The sequence below is a fragment of the Salvia splendens genome, chromosome 11 (assembly GCF_004379255.2).
Source record: "Salvia splendens isolate huo1 chromosome 11, SspV2, whole genome shotgun sequence".
NCBI classification, from domain to species: Eukaryota; Viridiplantae; Streptophyta; class Magnoliopsida; order Lamiales; family Lamiaceae; genus Salvia; species Salvia splendens.
The window spans coordinates 8486220-8512966 of NC_056042.1; the positions used below are offsets into that span (position 1 = coordinate 8486220).

At 37.9% G+C, this 26747-nt stretch overlaps 3 protein-coding genes and 1 pseudogene across 7 annotated transcripts; all 4 read right to left on the reverse strand.

Annotated features, from left to right (window-relative positions):
* Positions 1-479: 479 nt before the first annotated feature.
* LOC121755030 lies at positions 480-1985 on the reverse strand (annotated as a pseudogene).
* A 1428-nt stretch (positions 1986-3413) lies between these two features.
* Positions 3414-10677, reverse strand: LOC121754046 (protein GRAVITROPIC IN THE LIGHT 1-like). 5 transcript variants are annotated; one of them, XM_042149372.1, is made up of 2 exons: positions 10216-10677; positions 3414-4949 (listed from the first exon to the last, which is right to left on the reverse strand). In XM_042149372.1, the coding sequence occupies exon 2, from the start codon at positions 4936-4938 to the stop codon at positions 3670-3672; it is 1269 nt and encodes a 422-aa protein (XP_042005306.1). In that variant the 5' UTR covers positions 4939-4949; positions 10216-10677; the 3' UTR covers positions 3414-3669. The 5 variants fall into 5 exon arrangements, with proteins under 5 accessions (XP_042005306.1, XP_042005307.1, XP_042005308.1 ...); XM_042149373.1 differs by having other exon boundaries at positions 3414-5006; XM_042149374.1 differs by lacking the exon at positions 10216-10677 and adding an exon at positions 5101-5233 and having other exon boundaries at positions 3414-5006.
* A 2060-nt stretch (positions 10678-12737) lies between these two features.
* On the reverse strand, positions 12738-14128 carry LOC121754319 (lignin-forming anionic peroxidase-like). The gene is made up of 2 exons (XM_042149698.1): positions 13535-14128; positions 12738-13301 (listed from the first exon to the last, which is right to left on the reverse strand). Exons 1-2 carry the CDS (start codon positions 14100-14102, stop codon positions 12916-12918), a joined length of 954 nt encoding a protein of 317 aa, XP_042005632.1. The 5' UTR covers positions 14103-14128; the 3' UTR covers positions 12738-12915.
* Positions 14129-17188: 3060 nt separating this feature from the next.
* On the reverse strand, positions 17189-19821 carry LOC121756500 (putative serine/threonine-protein kinase). The gene is made up of 6 exons (XM_042152055.1): positions 19665-19821; positions 19443-19579; positions 19041-19251; positions 18132-18366; positions 17893-18043; positions 17189-17711 (listed from the first exon to the last, which is right to left on the reverse strand). Exons 1-6 carry the CDS (start codon positions 19726-19728, stop codon positions 17328-17330), a joined length of 1182 nt encoding a protein of 393 aa, XP_042007989.1. The 5' UTR covers positions 19729-19821; the 3' UTR covers positions 17189-17327.
* Between the last annotated feature and the right edge of the window lie 6926 nt (positions 19822-26747).

The window sequence follows — 26747 nt, forward strand, 5'->3', positions numbered from 1 at the left end:
AATATAATAATATCACATATCGGTGTACACAAAGAGCTTAATCCACTATTTAAGTCTCATGGGCCTCTCCTCTTATCACCAATTGGTTTTAAGATGGAACCCATGGATTTCTATCAAATATTACATGTCTCGTTTCTTCGGCTTCATCTTTCCTATCGGTCTTAAATTGAGTCTCTCAAACGTACAAAGAACTTGAGCTTTAAAAAAATCAATTGAGCAAAAGTATAAAAGTAGGAAAAGTCGGGCCTTGGCTTCCAGTACTTCCCCTTTTCAACTTTAACATAATTGAGATGAAATTACATACTTAAATAATTAAGACCAATCCTTTCCAACTTTAAATTCATTGGCTTTGTAAATACGCTACTCTATTGAAATCGACCAAGTATGGGCCCAATAAACAAAGAAGGGAACGTTGAAAATTAAGTGAAGCCCAATAACAGAAATAGGTCGTGAACCAATTATCTTACGTACAACTCAAATTAAAGCAACAATCATGTTTAGAAATCAAGGATTAAAAACATTAAAAAAAATTACAATTTTGAGATTATTGATTTGAATGAGAAATGAACTAGTTGATGGCGCTGCACCTCCTCCTTATGATACCATTCTTTCCTAGGAGGATCTCAATCTCTCCCATCTTCTTCATTGCTTTCGCTAAATCAGCTGCAAACACTCGCGGTTTCTTTGTATATTCCGACACGATGGCGGCCACTGAAAAGCACTTGGTCCGACTGCAGAAGTCCCTTCCGTTCAACCAAGTTCTTGAAGTACTTGTTGTCCAACAAATCTGGCGTCTCCACATCCAGCGCCGCCAAGTTGCCGTCGCCACCGTTTCGGGGGCAGCGCCGCCTTCTCGTGGTAGCAAATCCAACATCCACGTCTGAGCCATTGCTGTATATTCTTTCGCGGAATAAGAAGCACTGAGCTTGCCCTATCGTGTGGGCCCCTGCATAAAGTACGAGAGAAAGATATAAAAAAAATAGTAATAATAAATTGGGCCGATTAGACTAATTTTGGTGAATGAACATAATTGGAATGATGAGACTATTTTTTTTTGGAAAGGTAAGTACATTAATTAATTAGTCTCCCAAGATAGTGCAACCATGTCTCTAGCGTTAAGACCTTTAATGGCGAATGCAAGAATGAGCTCGTTGGGATCAACGAAAGGGCTAGGAAGATCAGTCTCTGCTTGTGACTTGTTGGCCGTAGTCGAGTCCCTTCTTCCCAACCACACATTCCACCACGGCCCGCCAACCTGCACAACTCTCTCTCGATGTCATTTTGAGCTGAGGAATCTTGTGCGTCTAACTTAATTACTATCTCCGTCCATAAGAAATAATCTTGATTGTGAACAACACAAATGACATAAGTTTTCATGCAAATTTGGTATAATACGAAGTAGATAGAAAGAAAAAGTGACTTAAGTGTTTTAGTGGAAAATAAGATCAACCTCATCAAAAAAAAATTAATAATAATAATAGTACTACAACTAGATAGAGACTAATTTTTGTAGACAAACCAAAATAAAAAAAAAACAAAACTATTTTTTATGGATGGGCTGTATACTTACGGCGACAGAGGCGTGCCATGCGGCTAGGGTGAGTATGTCGGCGCACGAGACAACGCCGGGGCAGGCGCGCTCGATCTCACGCTTCACGGCCTCAATCACGTCGTATCCTCTAACGGAGTTAGCGTTGGGGATGGCCCCCTTCTCGCTCTGGATAGTAACGGTCTCATCGAGCAAGATGGAAGCATCGCATCCCTGAACGAAGCAGTCGTGGAAGTGGAGGCGGATGAGGGACGCCGCCATGCGCGGCTTTGCGGGAGACCGCTTTCTCGATGGATTTGCGGATTATGGCGGCGGCGTCCGGACATCTTCTGTCGTAGAACTTGGTGGATAGTTTTGCTTCGCATGCAATACTATTGATCAATAGTATTAAATGTATGATATATATAAGTTTGAAAAATATCTTCATGTTTAAAGATTTCAAGAGTATATAATGTTGATTTTGAAGATGGTGTTTCGCATATACTTATATAGAAGAAATGGTCCAGTGTTAAAATTCCATCAATATTGACGCATCTATCACGAATCTTTTCAAAAATTATTTTTTAACACGGACTTAAAACTTGGTACTATATAATATCACGAACTTATATAACTGTAGCATTTTATCACCAGCAACAAAATACGACTACATTAAAATGAGATAGATAATCATATCTGCATTTTAGGGACTTTGTAATCACATGATAATCAATAATCATATCCAAATGCAACAATTCGTGATATTATATGTCAAGTTTAAAATTTGTGTAAAAAAAGAAATTTTAGAAAATTTTATGATATTAATATTATAGCTTAGCCGCCAATACACCTAAAAATATTATAGCTTAGCGAATTGATACTTGATTAAGGTCGCTATTGGCTACCAGAACGTGTTTCATGCTAATAAAAAATACTTTTGAGAGATAATTTATGAAAAACAAATTAAAAGATTATATTTTGTTTTCCCCACTATATATTTTTATATTCTTGTAGTTTACTAGTTTTGCCACGTTTGATTCTGATTCAGTTAGAGTTTTGCATTTTTGATATATAGTATGATGTATAGTCAATAATTGATGTGAGTAATTTTTTATATTAAAGAAATTCCTTAGAGACTGACAGCTCTAAATTCATTTATATTATGTTAGTGGGTTTTAATTATTAAATGATTGGCGTTTATTCCCTGGCTCCTTTTCGCATAGAAACATGCATAATTGCATATTATGACGCTCAGCATATATTTACGCAGTAAAATAATTAAAGAATCATGGGCTCCATGCATAGTTTTAATTTGAATTAAACAGACAGAAAAGTTCATCTTATAACCACTTCCATTTTTTAAACGATACCGACAATCTTATCTTATGATTAAAATCTAACCAGATAAGTTGATTCAATCCAACATGGAAATTTCAACTTTCAAGGCTTCAAATTAAACAAAGATAATAGCTGCTTTTTTCTTTTCTTTTCTTTTTCTGAATAATGATACGATAGTGCACCCTTTAAAAATTCCAGTACATATATTCTTCCCTAAAGAATCACTTACATGTGAATATATGATTTAATTAAGTCAAAACGATTATTTTGATAGAAATTTGGTATAAACTAAGCCCAAAACCATTCTATTGTAAGCCAGATAATTTGTTATTCAGGCCTAAAGTTATTGAGCCCAGGTGAGTATAATCTGACCCCAGCTTTTTGGCATATGAAGTTTTTTTGTTTTTTCAAGACTCAAACTACTTCTAATATTTTTCATACATTTTTTTCAACACACCCATATTGATGATTGATGTGGCTTGAGTCAAGTTATAAATCAGCTACGACTACAAAGATATTAGCAGTAAAATGAGAATGAAACAAGCTATTCGAACAAGTGGGAGATGGCCAAATACATCCATCAACAAGGAACACACTATTAAAAAGCAGTGGACAATTTCTCCAAGTTCATTTTTAAAGAGCACATCACATTCTATATTGCAACCATTTCCCCAATGGGACCTGCATTTTTCATCGAGTGAAACAGAAGATAACCGCTTCTTCTACGTATCTGAGACACGCATCTGGCAGGGCTACGTTCAGATGAGTTTTTTTTTTCAAGCAGCAATGAAAGGCAGGAGGTGTCATTCTGCAACTTTTATACCTGTTAGGTAGACTTGAGACTGGATGATGCTACCACCTATCCAGAATCCTGGCATTACCATCACACCGACCTTGGGCTTCTCATCGCCATCCTCTACAACAAAATCTTTCACAACACTATCCATATAAACCTCTGAAAACTCATTGCCCCTCTTTACTTGAAAAATCTTAACTGGAGGATCAAATGAATGCACCAACCGGTGCAAAAGCCAGATCATTTTAGCTAATTTCAGAAAAGCCTGGTACAAGGCCGTCCTTGGATGCCCTCCACCCACTATGTAGTTCCGTTGGTCTAAGTTACCAAAAAATGATGCTTCCATCTTTTGATGGACAACATCAAGGTATTTCCTCTGGCAAAACTTTCCAAACATTGAATCTGGATTCTGTCCCACAGCATCAAGTGGATCCATTTCTCTCAAACTAAGATACTCCTGATATAAACTTTCTTTCGTCTCAGCCTGGTTATCTGGTTTCATACCAAAACACTCATCCTGGAACCCAATGAACATTATCTGGCATATATGAGACTCAAAAGCATATTTTTTGTGAGCCCTTTTTGCATACACAATGTTTGGTTCAATGGAATTTGCTGCGGCATCAAGATCCCACCCAGCTGCTTTCATCATGTTGATTAAGGGCTTGGAGAAGTCATGAATGGCCCTGGAAGCAGCTTCTACAGCTGAGATGAAAAGTTCAGGAGATAAATCCACTGAAAACTGTCCCATTTCACCGTGACTCCCTTCTGATTCTTTCGTTGACAAGCCCCTAAGCTTCAGGTTCTTCTCAAGTTTTACTCGTTTCTGACTGGAATCCTGAATCTGCTGCTCCAATTGAACAATCTCAGAATCTTTATTCTGAATTTCAGACTGAAAATTTTTCACCATGACCTCATATGTCTTCAACAGGCTCTGCTGTTCTTGAATCTCGGCAGCTAATCGGGAGTCTTGTGGAGAGACACAGACAGGCTTGGGGTTGTGCTCCCTGTAGAAATGCTTGAGTTCAGAAAGATTCTTTAGCTCTGATATTACAAGCTTGTCAGCAGCTTGAATTTTATCCGGATAATAAGGAGTGTGAGCAGCTTGTAGTTGAATGTAAGCCGACTTCAGGGAGGAGATGTTTGTAAATATCCTAGACACTAATGCTTCCATAGCTTCAGGGCTCTGATTTGTTGCCTCTTCCATTGGTTGGGGATGAACTTTTTGGTAGCTGCTTTCACGAACTTGAGTATCCTTTGCACCACTGTGTCGCATATCTACTTTTACTGAAAACAAAACTCACCAAATTACTTTGGGACCACAGGGGAATATTGCAGCAACAACTGCAAACAAAGAAGATTGCCTGTGACTATAGGTTGGAAATATGTTGAAAAGAATAACATAAAATGGGTTTTTTGGGAACCGATTAGATCACACTTTAGAAGTAAAAGAACACAGTTCATATCAATCTGGATGCCTTTCCTTAGAGCATCTCCAGTGGGCGGATGTCCCACTAGGACATCCCAAAAACACCTTCTGCCACGTCACTAGGACTTCCCATCCCACTGCCACGTCACTAGGACATCCCCTGCACAATCCGCCCTTCCCACTAGGACATCCGGAAATAAAAAAAATCACAATAATTTAATTACGTAAAAACGGAAATATAATTTTGACACGGAATACGGAATACGTAAAAAAATGAAATGAAGTTCAACGAGCCGTATATATAGAGTTTTTTTTTAAAAAATAATAATAATTTCCGAACGTTCGACCGGGACGTCCGACCCTTGCCACAGTGGCGGACGTCCGCCCGCCCGTCGCTGGGACGTCCGAGGACACCCGACGTCCTCACGGGACGTACGTATCCGACCCTAAACGCCACAATGGCGGACGTCCCGGTCTCCCGTCGCGACGTCCGACCGGACGTCCGCCATTGGAGATGCTCTTAGCTCCCAATTTCATACTTACTATAGGAGCTATCTAACAGAGAATAAGGTATGTAGTCTACTCACAGACCAAAACCAAAACACCACTCCAAAGATATGCACCAACAACGGAGATAAAAGCTCCTTAAAGATGTAGGAGACCATTTCTTAGGCCATCCACAACGTTGTTCCTATACCGTTCCTTAAACCACTATTTGAGGGCCCCACTGTACTTTTTTACTCCATTCCTTAACTAAGGAACGGAACCAGCAACCCTCCATTCCTTAACCGTTCCTTAACCGTTCCTTAAATTACTATTCATTCAATTTCAATTTTTTTTATTTCCAACCCAATTCAATTTAAATAAACACACTTTAAAAAACAAACACACTTTATTAAAAAACACACAACATTAAAAAAAATTACAACTTAAACTTTAAAAAATAAAAAGCACACAATTAAAATCCTAAAAAAATAAAAGTACACAATTTTAATAATTTCATCCGCCAAAATTTGCCCAAATGTGCTCAATTAGATCATGTTGGAGTTGGGTGTGGGCACTAGAGTCGCGTGTCCTTGCACGAATAGATGACCGTTCTTGTATAGACGGATGCGCTCCACTTCGAGGCGGACTACTTGCGGTTGAGCTTCCGGGGGATTCGTCGTCGAACCAATTTCCCGCCTCGGGTCCTTCGTCTAGGACAATCATGTTGTGCAAGATTATGCACGTATACATGATGTCGACCATGTTTTCCATGAACCACGTACGAGTCGGGGCTTTGATGTTGTTGAAGCGCGCTTGGAGAACCCCGAACGCCCTCTCCACATCCTTGCGAGCAGCCTCCTGCTTCTGCGCAAAAAGAGCCTGCTTTGGGTTCGCAGACCCACTGCACGTCTTCACGAAGGTAGGCCACTTCGGGTAGATGCCATCGGCGAGATAGTACCTCATTTTATAAAGCCAGTTGTTGGCGACGAAGTTGATGGCCGGCGCTTTACCATCCAAAACTTCGGTCAAGAGGTCGGACTGGTGGAGCACGTTTACGTCGTTGTTCGACCCGGGGACCCCGAAGTACGCGTGCCAGATCCAAAGGCGGTAGTCGGCAACGGCCTCAAGTATAACGGTTGGGTGGGTGCCTTTGTGGCCGCTGGTGTAGGACCCCTTCCACGCCACCGGGCAATTCTTCCATTGTCAGTGCATGCAATCGACGCTGCCGAGCATCCCGAGGAATCCGTGCACTGTTTTGTGAAGGTCGAGCAGGAACTGACAATCGGTCGTGCTTGGCCTCCGGAGAAATTCGTCGGTGAAGGCTGCCCGGACGCCTTTGCAGAATTTGAGCAAGCACATTCGCCCAGTGCTGTCTCCGATGTGGAGGTATTCGTCGAACATGTCGGCCGTTTGTCCAGTGGCAAGCTGGCGGATTGCTGCAGTACATTTCTGCAGCGTCGTGTGGCTGGGACGGCCGACCGCGACGTACCCTTCCTGGAAGAACTCTTCCCGGGCTGCCAAAGTATTCGCGATGTGGAGAAATAAAGGTTTCCCCATGCGGAAACGGCGACGGAAGTACGTATCTCCCCAAACCGGGTTATCGCAGAAGTAGTCGCGTACTAACCTTGCAGCGGCTTCCTCCCGGTTACGATGGATGTACGTACGGGAGCGTCGTTGGGCGCGGCTTCTTCGGCCTCCAATCGTCGATCTTCTTCAAGTGATTGTTGCAATATTTGACGCATTTGTTCAAAAGGATCCATTAGTTTGATTGAATTTGGGAGAACGAAACGAGAGTTGATTTGAGATGAAAATTGGGGTTGAAATAGAGAGGAATAGATGTGTGTTTGTGATTGAAATGAGTATGAAATAGGAGTATTTATAGATTAAATAAATAAATAAAAAATAAAAAAATATATAAAATGGATATAAAAAAACGGCCACATTACCGTTGCAAAAAAAAAAATTTTTTTTTTATTAAATTCGTATTTAAAAAAAAAAATTGAATTATTGCGTTACCGGGACGAAGCCCACTCGCGGGGCAGCGAGTGGGCTTCACGCGTCGAATGGGAGGCTGCCACGTCGCCTAGGCGCGTGGCGGAACATTTCGTTCGCATTCCTCCGGAACGGAACGCGGCACAGCATAGGAACGGGGTCGGCACGGAATGGCGACGGAACGCACGCTGCAACGCGTGCCGCCGCGGAACCGTTCCGCCGGAACGGCATGGGAACGGGGGCGGCACAGCGTTGCGGGTGCCCTTAGTAACACCTAATTTAAAATTTTATTAGGAAAAAAAAGTTCTGAGAATCGGAGACATTTGTCACTTCAGTTATAGGTGAAAGAATCCGCTCTACCAGAATTCAAAGGAAAAATATAGAAAACCCATTGGCCAGACTGAGTATAGTATGGATAGATATAGCCCTTCACTTCGTGAGTATTTTAATATATTGACAAACATTCTTAGAGCACCCGCAACGCGGCCGGCGTTCCGCGTGCCGTTCCGCCGGAACGACTTTGCAGCAGAACGCGTTGCGGAGCATGGTTTCGTCGAGGTTCCGTTCCCATGCCGTGCCGGGTGCCGACGGCACGACTCGCGGCACGGTCTGTGCCGCCACGCGCTTCGGCGACGTGGCTCTCCCCCACGTCGTGCGTGGCGCCCACTCGCTGGCCCGCGAGTGGGCGACGTCACGTGCTGATGCAATAATTATTTTTAAAAAAAAAACGATATTATATATAAAAAAAATTAACGGCATTATTACCGTTTTTTTTTTACAGTTTTTTTAATTTTTAATTTTTTTTTATTTTCTTATTCTATAAATACTCCTAATCCATCCTCATTTCACACACAACTACACATCTATTCTTCCTAAATCAATTTCATTTCCTCTCCAATTTTCAAATTCAATCTCTTCACAAAATGTCCGGTGACGGCAACTACGGCGGTGGCGGCTCCGGTGGGTGGGATCTCAACGCGTTCGGCGATTGGGAGACCATGTACAACACACTTGGTGGTTCCGGTTCGTCGACACCGGGCACCCAGGGGTCGGCGACGCCGGGTGGGTACCAACCACCCACTTTCGATGTGGATGCATACGCTCGACCCTCCGCCTCGCGGCCTTCTTAGGGATTGTCCCAGATTCGGGAGGATATCCCCGTTGAACCCACCCAGGGAGGAGGTCGAGGAGGTGGAAGCTCCAGGGCTGCATCTGAGGCGGCCGAGGAGGAGGAGGAACAGGAGGATCTGGGCCGGCATCCGTACAGCAACGAAGAAACAAAGGCGGTGTACAACGCCTGGCTCACCGTCTCGTACGATCCCATCGTCGGGAATCAACAAGCCGCCAAGTGCTTCTGGGAAAAGGTCTGTGATGTCTACCACCAGACTAAGCCGAAAGGGGTCCGGAAGCGCAAATATACAATGCTCCGTGCACACTTTGGCCGAGTCGACTTACAGGTCAAAAAATTTTACACCATTTACTCGGCCGAAGCGGCGCACTACCAAAGCGGAGCTTCGGGCGCCGACATTCTGAGGGCGGCTTTGCGCGCCTTCCACCAGGACACCGGTCTACAGTTCAAATTTGTTAATATTTGGCAGCTCGTCAAGGACGGGGAAAGGTGGGCAGGCGGTGTCCGCTCCAGCTCGGGCTCAACCTCAAAGCCCACGAAGCACACAGCGAGCGGCAACTACTCGTCTGGTGACACCGGGGAGGGCAGAACCGCATGTGTTTGCGGGTACGGCCAGCGAATACGGGGGATCCAGCCGTGGGCGCCGTCGGCAGCAAGGGACGAAGGCGGCGAAGGAGGCTAGAGCGAGGAAGGGCCGAGGCGAATCAAGCCAACCGGCCTCGGGATCGGGCTCGCGGGGAGGCTCGGACACACTTATGGTGGCGTACATTACCGACACAATGGCGGACACTTCCCGCTTCTCGTACGCCCAATTCGCGGCCTGGTGCAACGGAATTGTGCATATGGCAGCACAACTTGGCCTTCCGACTCCCCCTCAACCTCGACCGCCTCCGGAGGATGATTAACCGGCGGAGTAGTTTTTTTATTTTCCCACATTTAATTGTATGTTTTTTTTTAAGTTTAAGTTGTAATTTTTTTTAATGTTGTGTGTTTTTTAATAAAGTGTGTTTGTTTTAATTGAATTGAGTTGGAAATAAAAATAAGAAATGAAATTGAATGAATAGTAATTTAAGGAACGGTTAAGGAACGGCTAAGGAACGGAGGGTTGCAGGTTCCGTTCCTTAGTTAAGGAATGGAGTAAAAAAGTACAGTGGGGCCCTCAAATAGTGGTTTAAGGAACGGTATAGGAACGGTATAGGAACAGCGTTGTGGATGGCCTTAGATGAATCACACTATTATAAACCAGATAAAAAATAGCACAAAAGGAAAAGATAGCATTGAATGTAAGCTCTATGGTAAAATGCAATCACCTCTATATGAAGAGCAACAAAAAAAACGGTCACTGTTTTTCACAAGCAAAAGGCGAGTTTATTCATTTCAATTAAAATGCAACATGTAGAAGGGGGTTATCTTCAACAGTCTTTTACCTGTTGTTTGGACTAGAATTGAAATTTTTTAGCTCATAAAACAAAAATCTAAAAGAAATACTATAAGAAATAACATAGACAATAACAAACCTCCTCTCAAACTGCTACTTGATGAAGTGTTTGGCTAAGATCTCAGCATGATATTCCGAACAAGACCTCGATGTAGCAAAACGAGGGTTCTATCACGGCGGCGGTTTAAGCCGTAGACGGTGAGGAACGAGAGGGGAGAAATGGATCGGAATTTATCGAATTGGATTTGACAGTTTACCGAGCGGCTCGCGCTGCAGGGCGATGGATTCGCCGTATTTCAGGTAAAATTCATCGGTTTTGGGGAAGAGGAATGAAGGAAAAAAACGAGGGCAGATTTAGGGGTTGTGTGAATTGGTGAGAGAGCGATTTAGATGTGAAGGGTGGAAGGAGGAGATGAGCAGTAAAGGCGGCAGCGGCAACGACTGTCGCCGGAGAAGGGGGATGCTAGTGTTGATTTTGTGAAAGATCGATGAGAGAGAGAGAGAGACGAAGTTGGGTTTGGGCTCTTGTTAATTTTAGCCATATTAGATTAGTGTGGGTTTTTGGAGGCTGAATGAATTGGGCCAAGTTTAAGATTAATAAGCTAAAATGGATTAGTGTGAGTTTTAACTTATAATCAGTGATTAAGGCCTAACAAGCTCATATCAATTCATCTGCTCTTATTAAAGTTCAATTAATCAATTTAGTTCATTTAGACACTAGCTTTTGGTTTGGTTAGTTTTACAACCATTTTTTTTTGTTTTGCTTTTCTTTTCTTTTCTTTTCATTTGTTTACATTTTTGAAAAGTTTAAAATTTCATATTTAATTTTTATTAGCTGATAGTATTATTTTATTTGTATTTTTTTATCTTTATTTATTTCCGTTCTCTTTCAGTTTTTTTTGTTGCATTTTTTTTTTCCTTTTTTGCTATTTCTATTATCAAAATGTTATAGTTATATTAATATATATTAGCATATGAACTTGTTAGGATATTAGTTTAAAATTTGCCATTATCTTTGAATTTAATTACTATATATATGAAATAAGAAATAAATTAATATAAATTAAAAGAGAATTTATAAATATACTATAAGAAAATGAATAGTGAATTATTATAGATCCAACTAAGAAACAATAAAAAATGAAATGGTAGCTACTGCGTGACTATATCTGCATTTGTTAAAATTTGAACTTTGACTTCACTGATTCTTCCACGATGGATTAGGTCTTTAAGTTTTTAATTAAAGTATTATATTATATTACGATCTGGTCTTCTTGGATTTTAATTGTTAATATGATATGGTCAATTTGATGTTTGTGTGAAATATAAATGAATTGAATTGAAGAGAGCGACTTGCACACGGGATAATAACTTACATGAAATTGTCAAAAACATTCATATAAGTGGTATAAGAAAAACACGAGGCGCCCATAGTCGTGCATTCATTATTTAGTTCGTTAGGATACTAATTAGGATTGTTAAATACTTAAGCATTAATTAGAATTGATTAATTAGTTTTTGTAGCGCTTAGGAATTGCGCATCGCGCGCACGAGGTCCACCTTAATTTAGAATGGATGAAAATCCCATTTTTTAACGTGTTTTACATAATTATTTTAATTTGTATAACAATTAGTTAGGGTTTATGATTTAATCTTTTTAATATTTAGAAAATTAATATTGGCATTAACAATTATTCCCAAATAAGGATATGTTTTTTTATTCCATCTTAATAGCAAATGCAAATTAAGATTTATTATAGGGAGAGATGATCAAAGTATAACTAATATTAAGTGTATAACTAGATAACAAATCTCAGTAATTGGTTCAAAACGATCTAATTCACTACATGTGCGTTTTAGTTCACAATACGATTTTAAAAACAAGAAGTGAACCAAAATACCTTTATAGTGAAGTATTTACTCCGTCAAAGATTTAGTTCACTGTAATGATATTTTGGTTCCCTCCTTCGTGTAGTGAACTAAATCACTCTTATAATTAATTAAATTCGTATTCTCTAATTATGTATTTAAGTAGTGGTTTCCCCATATTACTACTTATTATAGGATTATAACATTAATTTGTTATTTTAAAGTAATACTAGTATATTTTATTAAAATAGTAACATTAGTAGTCGAACACGTACGGCGGGAGAGGATTCGGACCACGCCTCAATAGTGATTATTAATGCTTAAGCATATATACATACTGGAATGGTTTAGTTAAGTAACCCTTTTAATTCCATCTAAAGGACGATTTGTAATACCGTTAAAGACGTTAATTTGTGTGTCTAATTATACCACCAACGCTTTATAAAGTGTCATTATTGTTAGCGTCTCAGCCAAAATTAGGAGACACTAATAAAAGAGTCCTAAAAAAGCAAAAGATTAAGATAATTTACCATACACTTGGGGATGTTTTTGTTTGCATTATAAATTATGGTTATTTTAAAAAAATTTCAAACGCTAGTAACTGCGTCTCAATTTTTGTGTCCCTAAAAGATAAGTTTTTTTTGTAGTGACAGTCGTCGTAATTGTCAGTTCATGAGAATTTAGGAAATTAAAATGAACGAAAATGAGCAATTCATTGATTGCTGGTATAAATCAAATCACATGGTAGTAAAATGAACAGTGAGACACTGAGTGGGTATGGTATAACTATAACAGAATGATGAATGAAGACATGAAAAAAAAGGTGACAGCATGCATCTCAATTTGCAGGCAGATGCTAACTGTGAAACGAAAAAGAAATGAGAAGAAAGAGAGATTGAACTTTGAAGTCTCAGTTGATGGAGCTGCAAACCCTTCTAATGATTCCATTCTGTCCAAGGATTGGCTCAATCTCCGACATCTTTATCATTGCAGCCGCAAAATCGGCAGCAAAAGTTGCCGGATTTCCACTGTACTGCGACACGATGCTAGCGGTCGATCCGGTGAAGAGGACTTGATCCGACTGCAATAGTCCCTTCCTCTGCACCAAATTCCTAAAGTAGTTGTTGTCGAATGAATTCGGCGTCACCAAGTCCAGCGGCGCCAAGTTGCTGTTGCCACCGCTCTGTGGGCAGCCCCGTCTCCTGGTGCTGGCAAAGCCGGCATCAATGTCCGTACCGTTGCTGTATATTCTCTCACGGAACAGGAAACATTGGGATTGACCTAACGTGTGTGCTCCTGCATAAATCAAATAATCCATTACTAAATAATCAAATACGTAATTAATAGTCTTGACAGTGGACAACTTTGAATGCAAAAATTGGTAAAATAAGTGAGAAACATATTAAAAATTTTTTTGGAGTATTGTTAGTCAGTCACGCCTCAATAGAGAGAAGAAGGTTACTAAAAAAAATGACTAGTTTTTATCAATTACCAAAAAAAGGACCATTAATGGTTATATATATAATTACCAGAAAGGGCAACCATGTCTCTTGCATTAAGACCCTTCTTGTCGAAAGCGTCAATGAGGCCTTGGAGGTCGGAAAACGGGCTCGGGAGATCGGTGTTAGCCACGTCCCGGTTTGCGGTGGTGGAGTCCCGTCTTCCAAGTCTGACACTCCATGACGGACCACCAACAGCAGCAGAGGCGTCGCGTGCGGCTAAGGTGAGCACGTCAGCGCAAGAGACGACGCCGGGGCAGGCGAGCTCGACGTCGCGCTTAGCAGCCTCGATGACATTGTATCCTCTAACAGAGTTATCGTTGGGCCCGGCCGTCTTCTCGCTCTGGATGGCGGTGGTCTCGTCTAGCAGGATGGAGGCGTCGCAGCCCTGAACGAAGCAGTCGTGGAAATGGAGGCGGATGAGGGACGCCGCCATCCGCCGCTCCGCGGAAATGGCGCGGCGGATGGAGTTGCGGATGATGGTGGGTGCATTAGGACATGAAGCATCGTAGAAGCTGGCTGAGAGCTGGGCAGAGCAAGAGATGCTGCTCAGCACCACCACTAGGGAGATTAAAGGAATAACAAACCTACCAATCATTTTTGAAGTATTTGATGTGATGAACTAATTACTTGTACAATGTAGTGATTGAATTAGAGAGAAGATGAGTGAAGAGAATAAGTTATTTATAGAGCAAAAAAATTGTTGGACGTAGCAAGGGATGTTGTTGTTGGGGTCTCTAATGACTGCTATAAGCGCGTGTAGTAGACTAATTTGATTACAAATTTGTTACTTAGCTAAAAGGGGTAATTGTGTAACTGTGCTTTGAAATTCAAGTACTATTACTCAACTTGGATTTTGTACCTCGTTTGTTTTTAGGAAATTTGTAAGTTTCAATTGCGATTAAATTAATTATGTGAAGAATGTCAACTCGCATGATTTGGTCAATTATGGGGTACTGAGGTTTGGTTTGGGTAACTATAGTAGGAAGATTCTGTGAGGCCACATATATGCGTACAGCTAATAATTTAGAAAGTCAATTTACGTAGCATGTCATTATCAAAACCATTTGCTCAATAACGAACAGAATATATAGATACATATTTATAGTATTTTGCATGCATTATCTTCGTTGGATTAGAATTTAGAAATGAGCAGTGACTACATTAACACCCCATCATATTTAATGGTGCATTTTTTTCCTCCCACTCTATACACCATTTTTAGATGCCATTTTCGTTTTTCTAATTTTAATTTTGTACTATGATTTAGTTAAATTTATTATTAATAATGATTTGCTGCATTAATTAAGGAATTGATATGGTTATTTTATTTAGAATCTATTATCATTATTGTTAGATAAAAAATAATTAGAGTTGACAATTGAAAAGTAGAGTGTATAATTTTTTAAATTTTCCATTTTGTAAGTTATGATGTAGTAATAAATATTGCTAAAACAATTAATTTAGGAGTGAAACACTGTAAATTGTACACAAATGGGACCATAGACAGGACACTTGTAGCGTCCTCTACCAAACCTCTTATTTCATTTTTTTATAGTCTTTAAATTTATGTAAATTGTTATGAAAAACCTCAATAGTTTGAATAGCTTAAAAATATATTCCCGAATAAACTTTAAAAGGCATAATCTCTATCAATTTTTTTTGCGTCCACTTCTGAATGGGGCAATGGATCCGGCAAAATAGTTGTATCGGAATTGAAAATAATTAAATAAATAAAACATTGTTTCAATAAAATATAAAAAAACTTAGTATTGTATTGTGCAGAAGCAATTTGTATAAATTCTCGTTTTCTATTCAATTCGTTCCTTGATTTTTCTTATTATTCAGAATGAACATAAGCCAAATAAGTTAGAGATTTAGTCAATTAAAGTATAAAATTAATGTATAGTCGTATATTGCCGCGCGTCTGACTTTTATGGAGTTCGGAATATATATGTATAAGTAAGACAAACTGCAATTTCACTACTTAAATATGCTGTCTCAAGCTGTACACAAAGACTTAAGTGCATTGCCTGACGTTATATATGCTAAGATTAGTTACTGTGACTTTTTTTTAGGATCATGAATTTCAAAAATCACCGCCATAGATAGAGATGCCCACCGGTTCCGGTTCCGGCGGTTAACCGTCGAACCGGAACCGTGGCAATTTTCCCGAACCGGAACCGTCGCAATTCGGGTCGCGGTCCGGTTCAGGTTCAAGATATTCCGAACCGGAACCGTCACCGAACCGGCGGTTCGGGACGGTTCGGAACCGGCGGTTAACCGGCGGAACCGCCGGTTCGGGCGCGTATATCAAGGCATCGGGGATGGGGCCGACGGCGGCAGCTTTTCAGCTGCAAAACCGGCCGGTTTCGGTGGTTTTTTGGCGGTTAACCGGCGGTTAACCGTGAAAACCGGCGGTTTTGCCCGGAAACCGGCGGTTCCGGCGGTTTTCCGCCAAAACCGCCGGTTTTCTGAATATTCAATTTTTTTTTTTCAAATTCGAATTCTTCCATAAGAGTTTCTCTCTTCAATCTCACAATTCTCTCTCTTTGTCTCCAATTTCTCATTTGTGCTATCGTGCTTCCATTTATTTATGCAAGTGCTACTCTTATTGCGCATTGTTATACACTTATACTTGTTCACGTAGTTCTATAAGTTGTCTTTCTTTCTCAATTGCTAAAACAAAAAAATATATATTATTCCATATTTCTACATTTCTACATAGCAATATGTCATCATCCCGAGAACTACGTGGACTTTGATTCCTCAATAAAATTGTGGATACGTAGGCAACTCAACTTAAATTTGAAAAGTTTAACTTTGAAAGTTTAAGTTGAGCTCAAGCCCTTTTTCAATTTTTTTCCCCCCATTTCATGTTTTTTTCAATGTAAATTATATTACATTGTTGTATGTTGTATACTTGTAGTTGTAGTCTTGTAGATGTATTATGTATATGTATTGTAAATTGTAATGTATCGTTGTCCGTTACAACTCAAACTCAATAAAATTGATATCATTTTCTCCTTATTCGCCGTATTTCTATTTGAATTATACATTGTCTTGTTCCAATTTGTTAGTATAAATCCAAATTTCAAATTCAAAAAAAAAAAAAAAAAAAACCGAACCGCGAAACCGCCGGTTCCGAACCGGAACCACCTAAACCGCCGGAAAAACCGGCGGTTCCGAACCGGAACCGGAACCGTGAAATAGCCTCACGGTTCGGTTCCGGTTCCACCTTCGACAAAACCGGAACCGGCGGTTTTTGAACCGTGGGCAACACTAGCCATAGATATATAGAATGGGCTTTATCTAGGATTATTTGAATATTAGATTTTAGATTACTGTTCGGTTGATTTGATTAATTTAAGACAATTGAATAAGATACAATATTTAATAACTAATAATTTAAGACAATTGCTCAAGGCAAAGGCAGCAAGCAAAGCTTACGCCGTTGTCAAGTTAATAAATATTTGAATCGGTTAGTAAAGTATCTGACAGTAAATGTTGAAGCACATCTTAGGTCTATTGATTTCCTATATCCAGCTTGGCTTCGGTGCAATAGTGCGGTGGTTTCTTGGCTTCTAAACTCCATTTCTTCTCAAATTTGAGTTGATCTTCGTCATCATTTCTCTCTAGCCAATTCTACGCCTAGATATATGTACAAACTAGAATCGCGTGATATATGGACAAATCTCGGTTAATTTTGCTAGACGTTTCTCCTTCGAGCAATAGAACCGTATGTTCAAATCATCTAGAATGGTTAGTTTGTCGCTCAAAGAACCTAATGCAAACTAATTTATGTACAAAGAATGTTACTGGTCTAATCTTTGACAGGACGTTTTCCATGCCGCTGCAACTGGGTATTTGCTAGGCTCGATGAAGTCGCACTTGATGAGGCGCTAAGCAAATTCGTGGATCCTGAATTCGAACCATAGGAGTTCCCGGTGGCTGATGAGGTGGTTCCCGTACGGTATGGCCTGAATCTGGACCCAGGCACTCCCGGTCTGCCTGGTTCTTCAATATGCCTCAGCTTTCGTGACAGCAGCATCACCACACGGTCCATATCTGGCCGTGCTTGGGGATCAGACTGGACACAGAGCAACCCGATTTGAACGATTGTTGGTATCTGTTCCATATCTGCCGATGACATCAGTACTGGATCCATGATCTCAAAGCTCCTTTGCTTTCTGTTAAGCTTATACGCCTGCAGACAGCAATTGTCTGATCGTCAATAATACAGAAAATCTACCACATACTTTGATGCAATAAATAATTTTGAGAGGTTGTCTGATCGTGTAAGGAGGCACGCTTTGGTACCCGCCCCATTTAAATCCTTTTTGTGATTAATAGAAAGTTACTGCAAAACCCAAACTTTAAGTTCTAACCCATTCAAGCAGGCTCTCCGAATCAGGATCCCGAGTAAAACTGGAGTTTTTCTGCCCGCTGATAAGCTCGAGAACCACAACCCCGAAACTGAAAACGTCTGCTTTTTTAGAGACGTTGCCGTGCAAGAGACACTCTGGTGCAATGTAACCACTGCAATTGAATAAATGCATCCATATTTGTTCATTAACTACACTTGAATAGCAATGTAGCAACAAAACAATCTTAAGAAAGACCATACTTGGTACCAGCTACACGGGTATGGACATGTGTTTGATCTTCTGGGAAAAGACGTGCCATGCCAAAGTCAGCAATCTTGGGAGCCCATTTCTCATCTAGTAGGATATTGCTGCCTTTGATGTCCCTGTGAATGATGGTACAATGAGTTTGTTCGTGAAGATAGAGCAGGCCCTTCGCAACACCTACCATCACATCATGCCTGCGATTCCAGTCCAGCAACTCTTTTTTGTCAGGCCCTACATAAGAAGAGCAACCAAAATGCAATGTTAATTTCACTTTCTTGCCTAGCTAAATGCCACAAATCATTAAACTAGAGTTTAAAATGATTTATCACATTGAAATTCTCCGGGGAAACCAAATTTGGGAAGTTATCCTCATACTGACTTTCAGTCATACAACAGAGAGCCAAAAATTTGTGAAACTAATGGAGATTAGCCTTTGACAACAGGTTGACAACTAACCAACCCATATGACTAGAAATTCTCTCAATACTGCACAAGTGTTCTATAATCTACATTTTTATATGCAAATTTAGTAACATTGACGTTTTTACCTTCCCAAGTTGCATAAGTCCTAATCAGTCTTCTCAAAAACCTAATATTGCAGGTACTTCAGAACTAAAGAACCCGTGGTGGTCACTATATAGTAGTGATTTGGCAATATTAAGCTGAAGCATTAAAGAAATCATACTCAAAAGTTACAATAAAGATGTAACCATAAACAATTGCTTTCAACTTCAAGTAGGAATTGAATACTGAAGATTCCAACTGAAATCATATCCATCACCAATAAACTCAAACTACTATATAATCACAACTTACATCTCAATCATCTAGTTAATTTTTCAACACTAGGCCAAATATCTATCACATAAAACAGGGAGTGCAGAAAAACAAGAGAAAAAACATACTGAAAAGAAACTTATCGAGGCTCTGATTCGCAACGTATTCGTAAACAAGCAGCTTTTCTGCATCATGAATTGAATATCCCAACAAATTCACGACATTCTTGTGCTGCACACGCGACAACAGTCTAGCCTCATTCAAAAACTCCTTATTCCCCTGAGAAGACCTCTGTGACAACCTCTTCACCGCTACTTCTCTCCCATCACTCAATTTCCCCTACTCAAAATCAATCAACCCTAAAAAAAATCAAACATTCACTCAACCACTAAATATTCCTCAATCAAAATCACAGTTTCTTCCAGATCAATTCAGTATACATGCTCTAAGATAGTCAAAAATTGAATACTGAAACATCCCAAAAGTAAACTACTTAATTGATTTTAATAGCAGCATTTGTTATTGTGTACATGATAAACTGAGCCAAAACCCCCTTCTCCAAGCTTATGAGAGGGGTGGAAATTCTTAGTTGCTACAGCAAGGGCTTCAAAGGGAAGGTTTCTCTGCTCTCGCGCTGCAATTCTCCCCAAGTCATCTTCGTCTTGATCTTTTATCACATTTCAAAAAATAAAAACATCTTCAACAGAGTTCATCAACCTCAGCCGAAATCGACGCAAATATAAATATATTACCTCTATTGGAGCCGGATGTGAAGGGCTTCAGGAGGTTTTCGAAGAAGCTTTTGGATTTATTCATCTCATCTTCATGAAGAAATAGTGAGACGCGGTTGAGATTTGAGAATTTATGCGTTTTAAAATAGAACTCATTTATGGCGCCCAACCCGTACGGACTAAATGCGTTTTGGCCAAATCCACTTCTGTCTCATTCATAAGACTTTGTTTTTTGTTATAAAGTTCTAAATTGTCAAACCATACGCTTTGGATTTGCACGCAGTTATGAGTTATCCCACAATAAAAAAATCCGGTCGCTACGTGTAAAATATTGATGATGTTATTCAATAAAACGACGTTGTTTTCTTCATAAATAGACGACTTTGTTTAACGGAATGGTGGTGTCGTCTACAAATAATTTCTTGACTGTCATACGAAAACAACCTCATCAAAAAAAATCGCCATGAGATGATTGCAGCCAAATTCAGCTTTATAGTTTTTCTTAGTATTTTTAAACTTGTGGGGCGAATCAAAATTCGACGAAACATAAGTAGTTCTTTAATTAATAGATGGTGAAGAATTTGAAGACGGTCAACTCGGATTTGATGATCAATTTGAAGGTCCAAATATTAAGTATTCAGATTTTAGATTCGTTTCATTACAGACTAAACTATTGTTGAATAATTTGTTTTTAACTTTGTGCTCCATAATTTTGAAGTTTTTGGAATAATTTTTATAATTTGATAGTATAATTTCATGTTTTATTTATATATTAAAAATATTAGGATCTTTATAAAAAAACTCATGTCAGTTTCACTTTCAATAGTCTACATCGCTAGTTGAGTCAATCTCTTCTCTTTAATGGGAGCATTTAATTATCAATGTCAAATTAAATTTTCATTTAATGTCACCAGTAGCCATGTTTAAATAATGGAGGAGACTTGAACAGGAAAAACTCCCTTGTATTATGTCATACCTCTAACGATTTGAATATATCTCTTTAAAAATTATTAGAAAGTGGAAAATGTTCATTTTCCTTAAAAAATAAGTAGATATTTCAATGAATGTATTTTCTCTCTCTGAGCTAAAGCAATGAAATGGTATAATTTCTGAACAATGTGTATATTGTTTAATGCAGAAATTTTCTATTAATTGATGAAAAGTACCGACTCCATGAACAGTTATTTTACATAGAGATGGAAACACTTGAGTTTTCTTCAATTTCTGTATTTGGTATAATGATTTATATTGATTGAGAAATCAAAGGATTTTTAGAAACATCTATGTATGATGATATATAATCAATTACTTGCAAATAATGTGAACTGAAATAATAAATAGAAAGTGGAAACTATAATGAACAAAGTTGATAACTTTATATCCACACTAAATAAAGTTAAAAAGTATAAAGCACACAGATATATTTAATCAAAACGCGCAGAAAATTCAACTGTTGGAATAAATCAAAGCACAAGTTTCAACTTTCAAGGGCTCTCTCATGAATATTTCTTAGACTTATACGGCCCTAATATAGGTTTTAATACAAAATTAATAAAGTAAGAGAGAAATAGAGAAAAAAATAATTAAAATATTAGTGGGGAATGGATCCCACTTTATTAGAGAGAAACGAGTTTTTAAAATTGAAAAATACATATTCTTGTGGGACAGACTAAAAAAGAAAGAGTGCATATTCTTATAAAATGGAGTGAATATAATTTATAAACCATATATGCAATACTTTATGAACGAAAAGTCATTTTTAGTAGTCTCGTTCTTAACAATCTATACTAATAAAACCACCCCCCTTCCATCAGTTTTCTTAAAAAATTACACATAACGGAAAAAGGAAGACTTTTTCTAATGTTGCTTTTTTAAAAGGAAACATATTGTGCAACTCTGAGCAGACCTAGATGTTGTGGACCCATCGAAATAATAATAGTAATAATGTTATTGTAATGTCATAATACATAGTCAATCACATGGCGTCATCATGCGTAAATTGCTAGCCATTCAAATATTTATGTGTTATAGATATTATGAAAAAATGAAAATCCGGTCGAGCAGGATTATTTAGATTCTACTAAAATCGGATTTAGTACACATATGATTAAAAAAAAAATGACATAAAAGAATATTAAAATGTGATCATAGTTCATCCGTTTTTCTTACCCAAAAACTGAATAAACTGAATTATCTAATTTGTACCAAAGTCTAAATTAAACTCTATTAAAATATATAAATATGTAAATTGATTTCTCCTTTTTATTTAAATTTAATAAAAAAATGCAAATTGATTTGTTCTTTTCGTATGATTAAAAAATTTATTACTGGTATGGACAGTAGACTAATTAGGAGTATTATTTAAACTATGTAAAATCATTATAAATTTTATATTGAAACTTCATGTACATTTATCATATTATGAGAATGAATTAAATACTAGTACTAAATACTAGTAGTAATTAATAGACTCTCATCGTTGCAAGAGACACACTATTATATGTGTATAACTCTTATAATAATTGTTTATTTTGTACGTAATTTAACAGAAATTTATAGAATTAATATTATTAGGGTGCAAACCACATGCCACGCACGCCACAAAAAGAGTACAGTTGCAAGTAATATATATGGACTATCTCAATTTTATTGGTATCATCCCAAGATCAAAATCGAAAGGATTTTTTTGCTCAAAATGGACATGTCTTGTGGCTTTGACCGAAATCATAACTTTGAGGGGTTTACCAAAAGTAGATACTCCCTCTGTCCCACTACAAGTGAGGTGTTTCTTTCTGGCCGTTGTTTTAAACATACTCTCTACTTTTCGCAAAGTTATCCGATTGTGCAATATATATTCATTTACCCTAGTTAATTCTTCTATCAACCAACAATAATACTATCAATTGGCCTTTAATTTAACGTTATTCAACCATGAAAACAACATGAATAATAATAATAATAATAATAATAATAATAATAATAATAATAATAATAATAATAATGAATATGGAAAAATATATAGAGTGGACAATTCATGGAAGGAAGACTAAGTACTGGCTAGTACTACCGCATGCTGCAAGAAACTATACATTGTAGCTCATTTAAGCAAATTTAATTCTGTATGAAAGAATGACTTTGCTAAGCCAATGTTCCCTCTTCATGTCCATCTCTATCCCATTCCATGTTTTACACCTTCCTTTCGTTATAACTTCTAAGGGCACCTGCAACGCTGTGCCGTTGCGGTTCCTATGCCGTTCCGGCGGAACGGTTTCGCGGCGGCACGCGTTGCGGGCTTCGTTCCGTCGCCATTCCGTGCCCATGCCGTTCCTATGCCGTGCCGAGTTCCGTTCCGGAGGAACGCGGAACGAAACGTTCCGCCACGCGCCGAGGCGACGTGGCGGCCTCCCATTCGACGCGTGAAGCCCACTCGCTGCCCCGCGAGTGGGCTTCGTCCCGGTGATGCAATAATTCAAATTTTTAAAAAAAAATTCGAATTTAATAAAAAAAAAAATAATTTTGCAACGGTAATGTGACCGTTTTTTTATATCCGTTTTGTATTTTTTTATTTTTTATTTATTTATTTACTCTATAAATACTCATATTTCATACTCATTTCAATCACAAACACACATCTATTCCTCTCTATTTCCACCCCAATTTTCATCTCAAATCAACTATGCTTTCCTTCTCCCAAATTTAATCAAACTAATGGATCCTTTTGAACAAATGCGTCAAATATTGCAACAATCACTTGAAGAAGATCGACGACGGGAGGCCGAAGAAGCCGCGCCGCCCCAACGACGCTCCCGTACGTACATACATCGTAACCGGGAGGAAGCCGCTGCAAGGTTAGTATGCGACTACTTCTGCGATAACCCGGTTTGCGGATGAAATTATTAAAATTGTGTACTTTTATTTTTTTAGGATTTTAATTGTGTGCTTTTTATTTTTCTAAAAGTTTAAATTTTTTTAATGTTGTGTGTTTTTTAATAAAGTGTGTTTATTTAAATTGAATTTGGTTGGAAATAAAAAAAAATGAAATTGAATGAATAGTAATTTAAGGAACGGTTAAGTAACGGAGGTTGCAGGTTCCGTTCCTTAGTTAAGGAATGGAGTAAAAAAGTACAGTGGGACCCTCAAATAGTGGTTTAAGGAACGGTATAGGAACAGCGTTGTGGATGGCCTAATTTAAAACATGAGACTTTTAGGACAAACATGGTGTCGTGGGCCTGCAAGATGGAAAAATTGCAAAAAATATGGTTGGGCCTCTGCAATTTAATTAACAACTCTACCTACCCACTTTTAAGCCCCAAATCTAGACTCGACTAAAACCCAATTCTCAAAAGATAAGTATAATTTCTTAATTCTTATTAATATAACTCAACCTCATTTACTATGGCTTAAATTATGTATTACTACAAATAGTTTCTTGAGCTCATCTTTTAAGCAATTTGTATAGAAACAAATTCTTTTAATCTACTATGGCTTAAATTATGTATCACTACAAATAGTTTCTTGAGCTCATCTTTTAAGCAATTTGTATAGAAATAAATTCTTTTAATTATATAGCTCTAATATGCAAGGCATCAAGTAAACCTATACTTATTTGAACAATGTAAGTATTTTCACCAGATGATTTTTTTGTTCTTTCTTTTTTTAAGGAGACACAATAATGCATGGTTTTCATTTATTCCTATAATGATTTAAGCTTTCAACTCATTGGAGGGAAGAAGTATCTTACCAACTGAGTTGCACTTCATTGTTTTTATGCATAATAATTTTTTTTTTCATCTTTGTCTTTTACTTTCTCTTTTTCGTTATTTTTGTTATACGATTCCCTGGATTTCAGTATGGACTTAGAGTTGTCAAGTGGACCGGGCCGCGATAGACTTAGAGTTGTCAAGTGGGCCGACCCGGCCCAGCCCCATGTCTGAGGTGGACTGGGCTGGGCCAGGCTTTTTCTAATTTTGCTAAGCGTGGTCCGGCCCAGGACCACTTGCCATGTGACCCCGGGCTGGGCCGGGCCGGGCTTTGTACAAATTTTTATTTATGTATTTTAAAGATATGCTAAATGTATTATATGCAAAAATAAAATATATAATTTGTATTTATATCTCATTAACTAAATCTAAATTTAAATAATGTGTTTAAACTTGTATTAATAATATTTTTCATGTTCTTTATTCTACTCTCTCCGTCCCACAAAAATATGCACTTTTAATTTTGGAAAGTCTTTTATGTCTATTGAGATGGGACTCATTCTCCATTAACAATACTTTAATTACTTTTTCTCCCTACCTCTCTCTTACTTTACTAATTTTACATTAAAACCCGTGCCGAACCCAAAGTGCATATTCTTTGTGGACAGAGCAAGTATTTAAAAGTAAGTGTATAACTAAAAGAATAATCAATATTGTTAGTATTGCTAGTACATGATGACATATGAGTTGATGCTGTATTTTTAAAACTACAAGTATATGAACTAACTAACAAATTTAAAGACTTACTATATAATTATTTATCAAATATTAAGGTTTGAATACAATAATATTCATAGAGTTTAACTTCAGAACTACTCATTCCGTCTGCGAATAGGAGTCCCGTTTTTTCATTTTAGTCCGTCTGCGAATAGGAGACCCGGTTCACTTGTGACATCCCTAACCCGAAACATGCATTTTTTTCGTCATTGTACATCATGTTAAGTGTGTACCACAGAGTAATTTTTCAAATATATATATAGTATAACAAAAATATTATACATATGAAATAATTAATTTTAAATGGGTTTGCAATACGTGTGTATATGTGCAATATACTATTAAGGTACATACTTATATATAAATTGCATGTTTATAGTAAATAAATTAAAATATATAGAAGTGTGTGAAACGTGTAATACATATATATGATTTAAGGTGTTTCCTTGTAAATCCTTTAAGGATTGCGTGGCTTATGATTTTACTACGTGTAAGGATACGAAATTTGTGTATTATTACAATTTGGACACGTAAAGCAACATTGGTTATTAAATAATATAAAAAAATTATGATGAGTCGGTCGCATAATTGACACTAAATCATTTATATAGCTTATATATTTTAAACTTGTGGAGGAGGGAGAAAATAAAAAGGGGGAAAGAAAAAGTAAGGGAACTACTGTCCGATTCATTTTGGCGAGGAGAAGGTCATACAGTGTGAGGTGATGTCGAAAGCTTGAGTAGAATATGCTATAATCAGGTGTGTATAAATCACACTTTTAATTTTACATGTTTTATTTGTTTCATTGCTAGGTGTTAAACAAAATGAATGATTTGATTATACGATGTGATTCAATATGATTATATGTTATTTGATTTTTATTGTCAAATATGATATGAATATTTGATTGCTGAAATGGACATGTTTGTATAGATATATTTGATAATTTTATGGAGTATGATATGGATATGTTATTGGTGTAAAGGATATGTTTATGATACCGATTATGTGAATCATTGGACTAAAGAGGATCTGTGACGGTCTTGCACTGGATCTGAAATTACAGAGGGACCTACGGGTCAAATTACAGAGGGACCTTCGGGGTCAAATTACAGAGGGACCTATGAGTCCAATTATAGAGGGACCTTCGGGTCAAACACAATGGGACCTTCGGGTCAAATCATAATGGGACCTACGGGTCAATCATAGAGGAATCCCGGGCAGATACCAGGCTTGACTGTTACAGAATAATAAACTGAATAGAGTGACATATGCATATGAATACGAAATGGTTTGTTTTTAAATTATGTTATATATTGTTTCTGATTATATGTATTGATAAAAGAATATGCTTGATGTTTGTATCATGTGAGATTAAAGGTGGAATTTATATATACTGAGTTGTGGCTCATATAAACCACTAAATTTTTCAGGAATAAGATAACAGTAAAGTTTTGACTGATATGGGTCATAGGAAATCCACGTGTTATCAGGTTCGGCGACTGAAGCATATTGGGAATCTTCTCCTCCTCATAATTTTGCATGTAGATAAATGTATAGTGAATAGAGTGGTGAGAGGGTTCTACTACTGTGTAGAATGTTTTGAAATATGTATCGGATAAGTTTT

Coding starts and splice junctions, on each gene's coding strand:
- LOC121756500 (XM_042152055.1), bottom strand. CDS start 19,728: ATGAATAAATCCAAAAGCTTCTTCGAAAACCTCCTGAAGCCCTTCACA. Junction 19,252..19,442: donor GTTTTGGCTCAGTTTATCAT/GTACACAATAAC, acceptor GATTTTGAGTAG/GGGAAATTGAGTGATGGGAG. Junction 18,367..19,040: donor CCTCGATAAGTTTCTTTTCA/GTATGTTTTTTC, acceptor CTTCTTATGTAG/GGCCTGACAAAAAAGAGTTG.
- LOC121754046 (XM_042149372.1), bottom strand. CDS start 4,938: ATGCGACACAGTGGTGCAAAGGATACTCAAGTTCGTGAAAGCAGCTAC.
- LOC121754319 (XM_042149698.1), bottom strand. CDS start 14,102: ATGATTGGTAGGTTTGTTATTCCTTTAATCTCCCTAGTGGTGGTGCTG. Junction 13,302..13,534: donor AGACATGGTTGCCCTTTCTG/GTAATTATATAT, acceptor TGATTTATGCAG/GAGCACACACGTTAGGTCAA.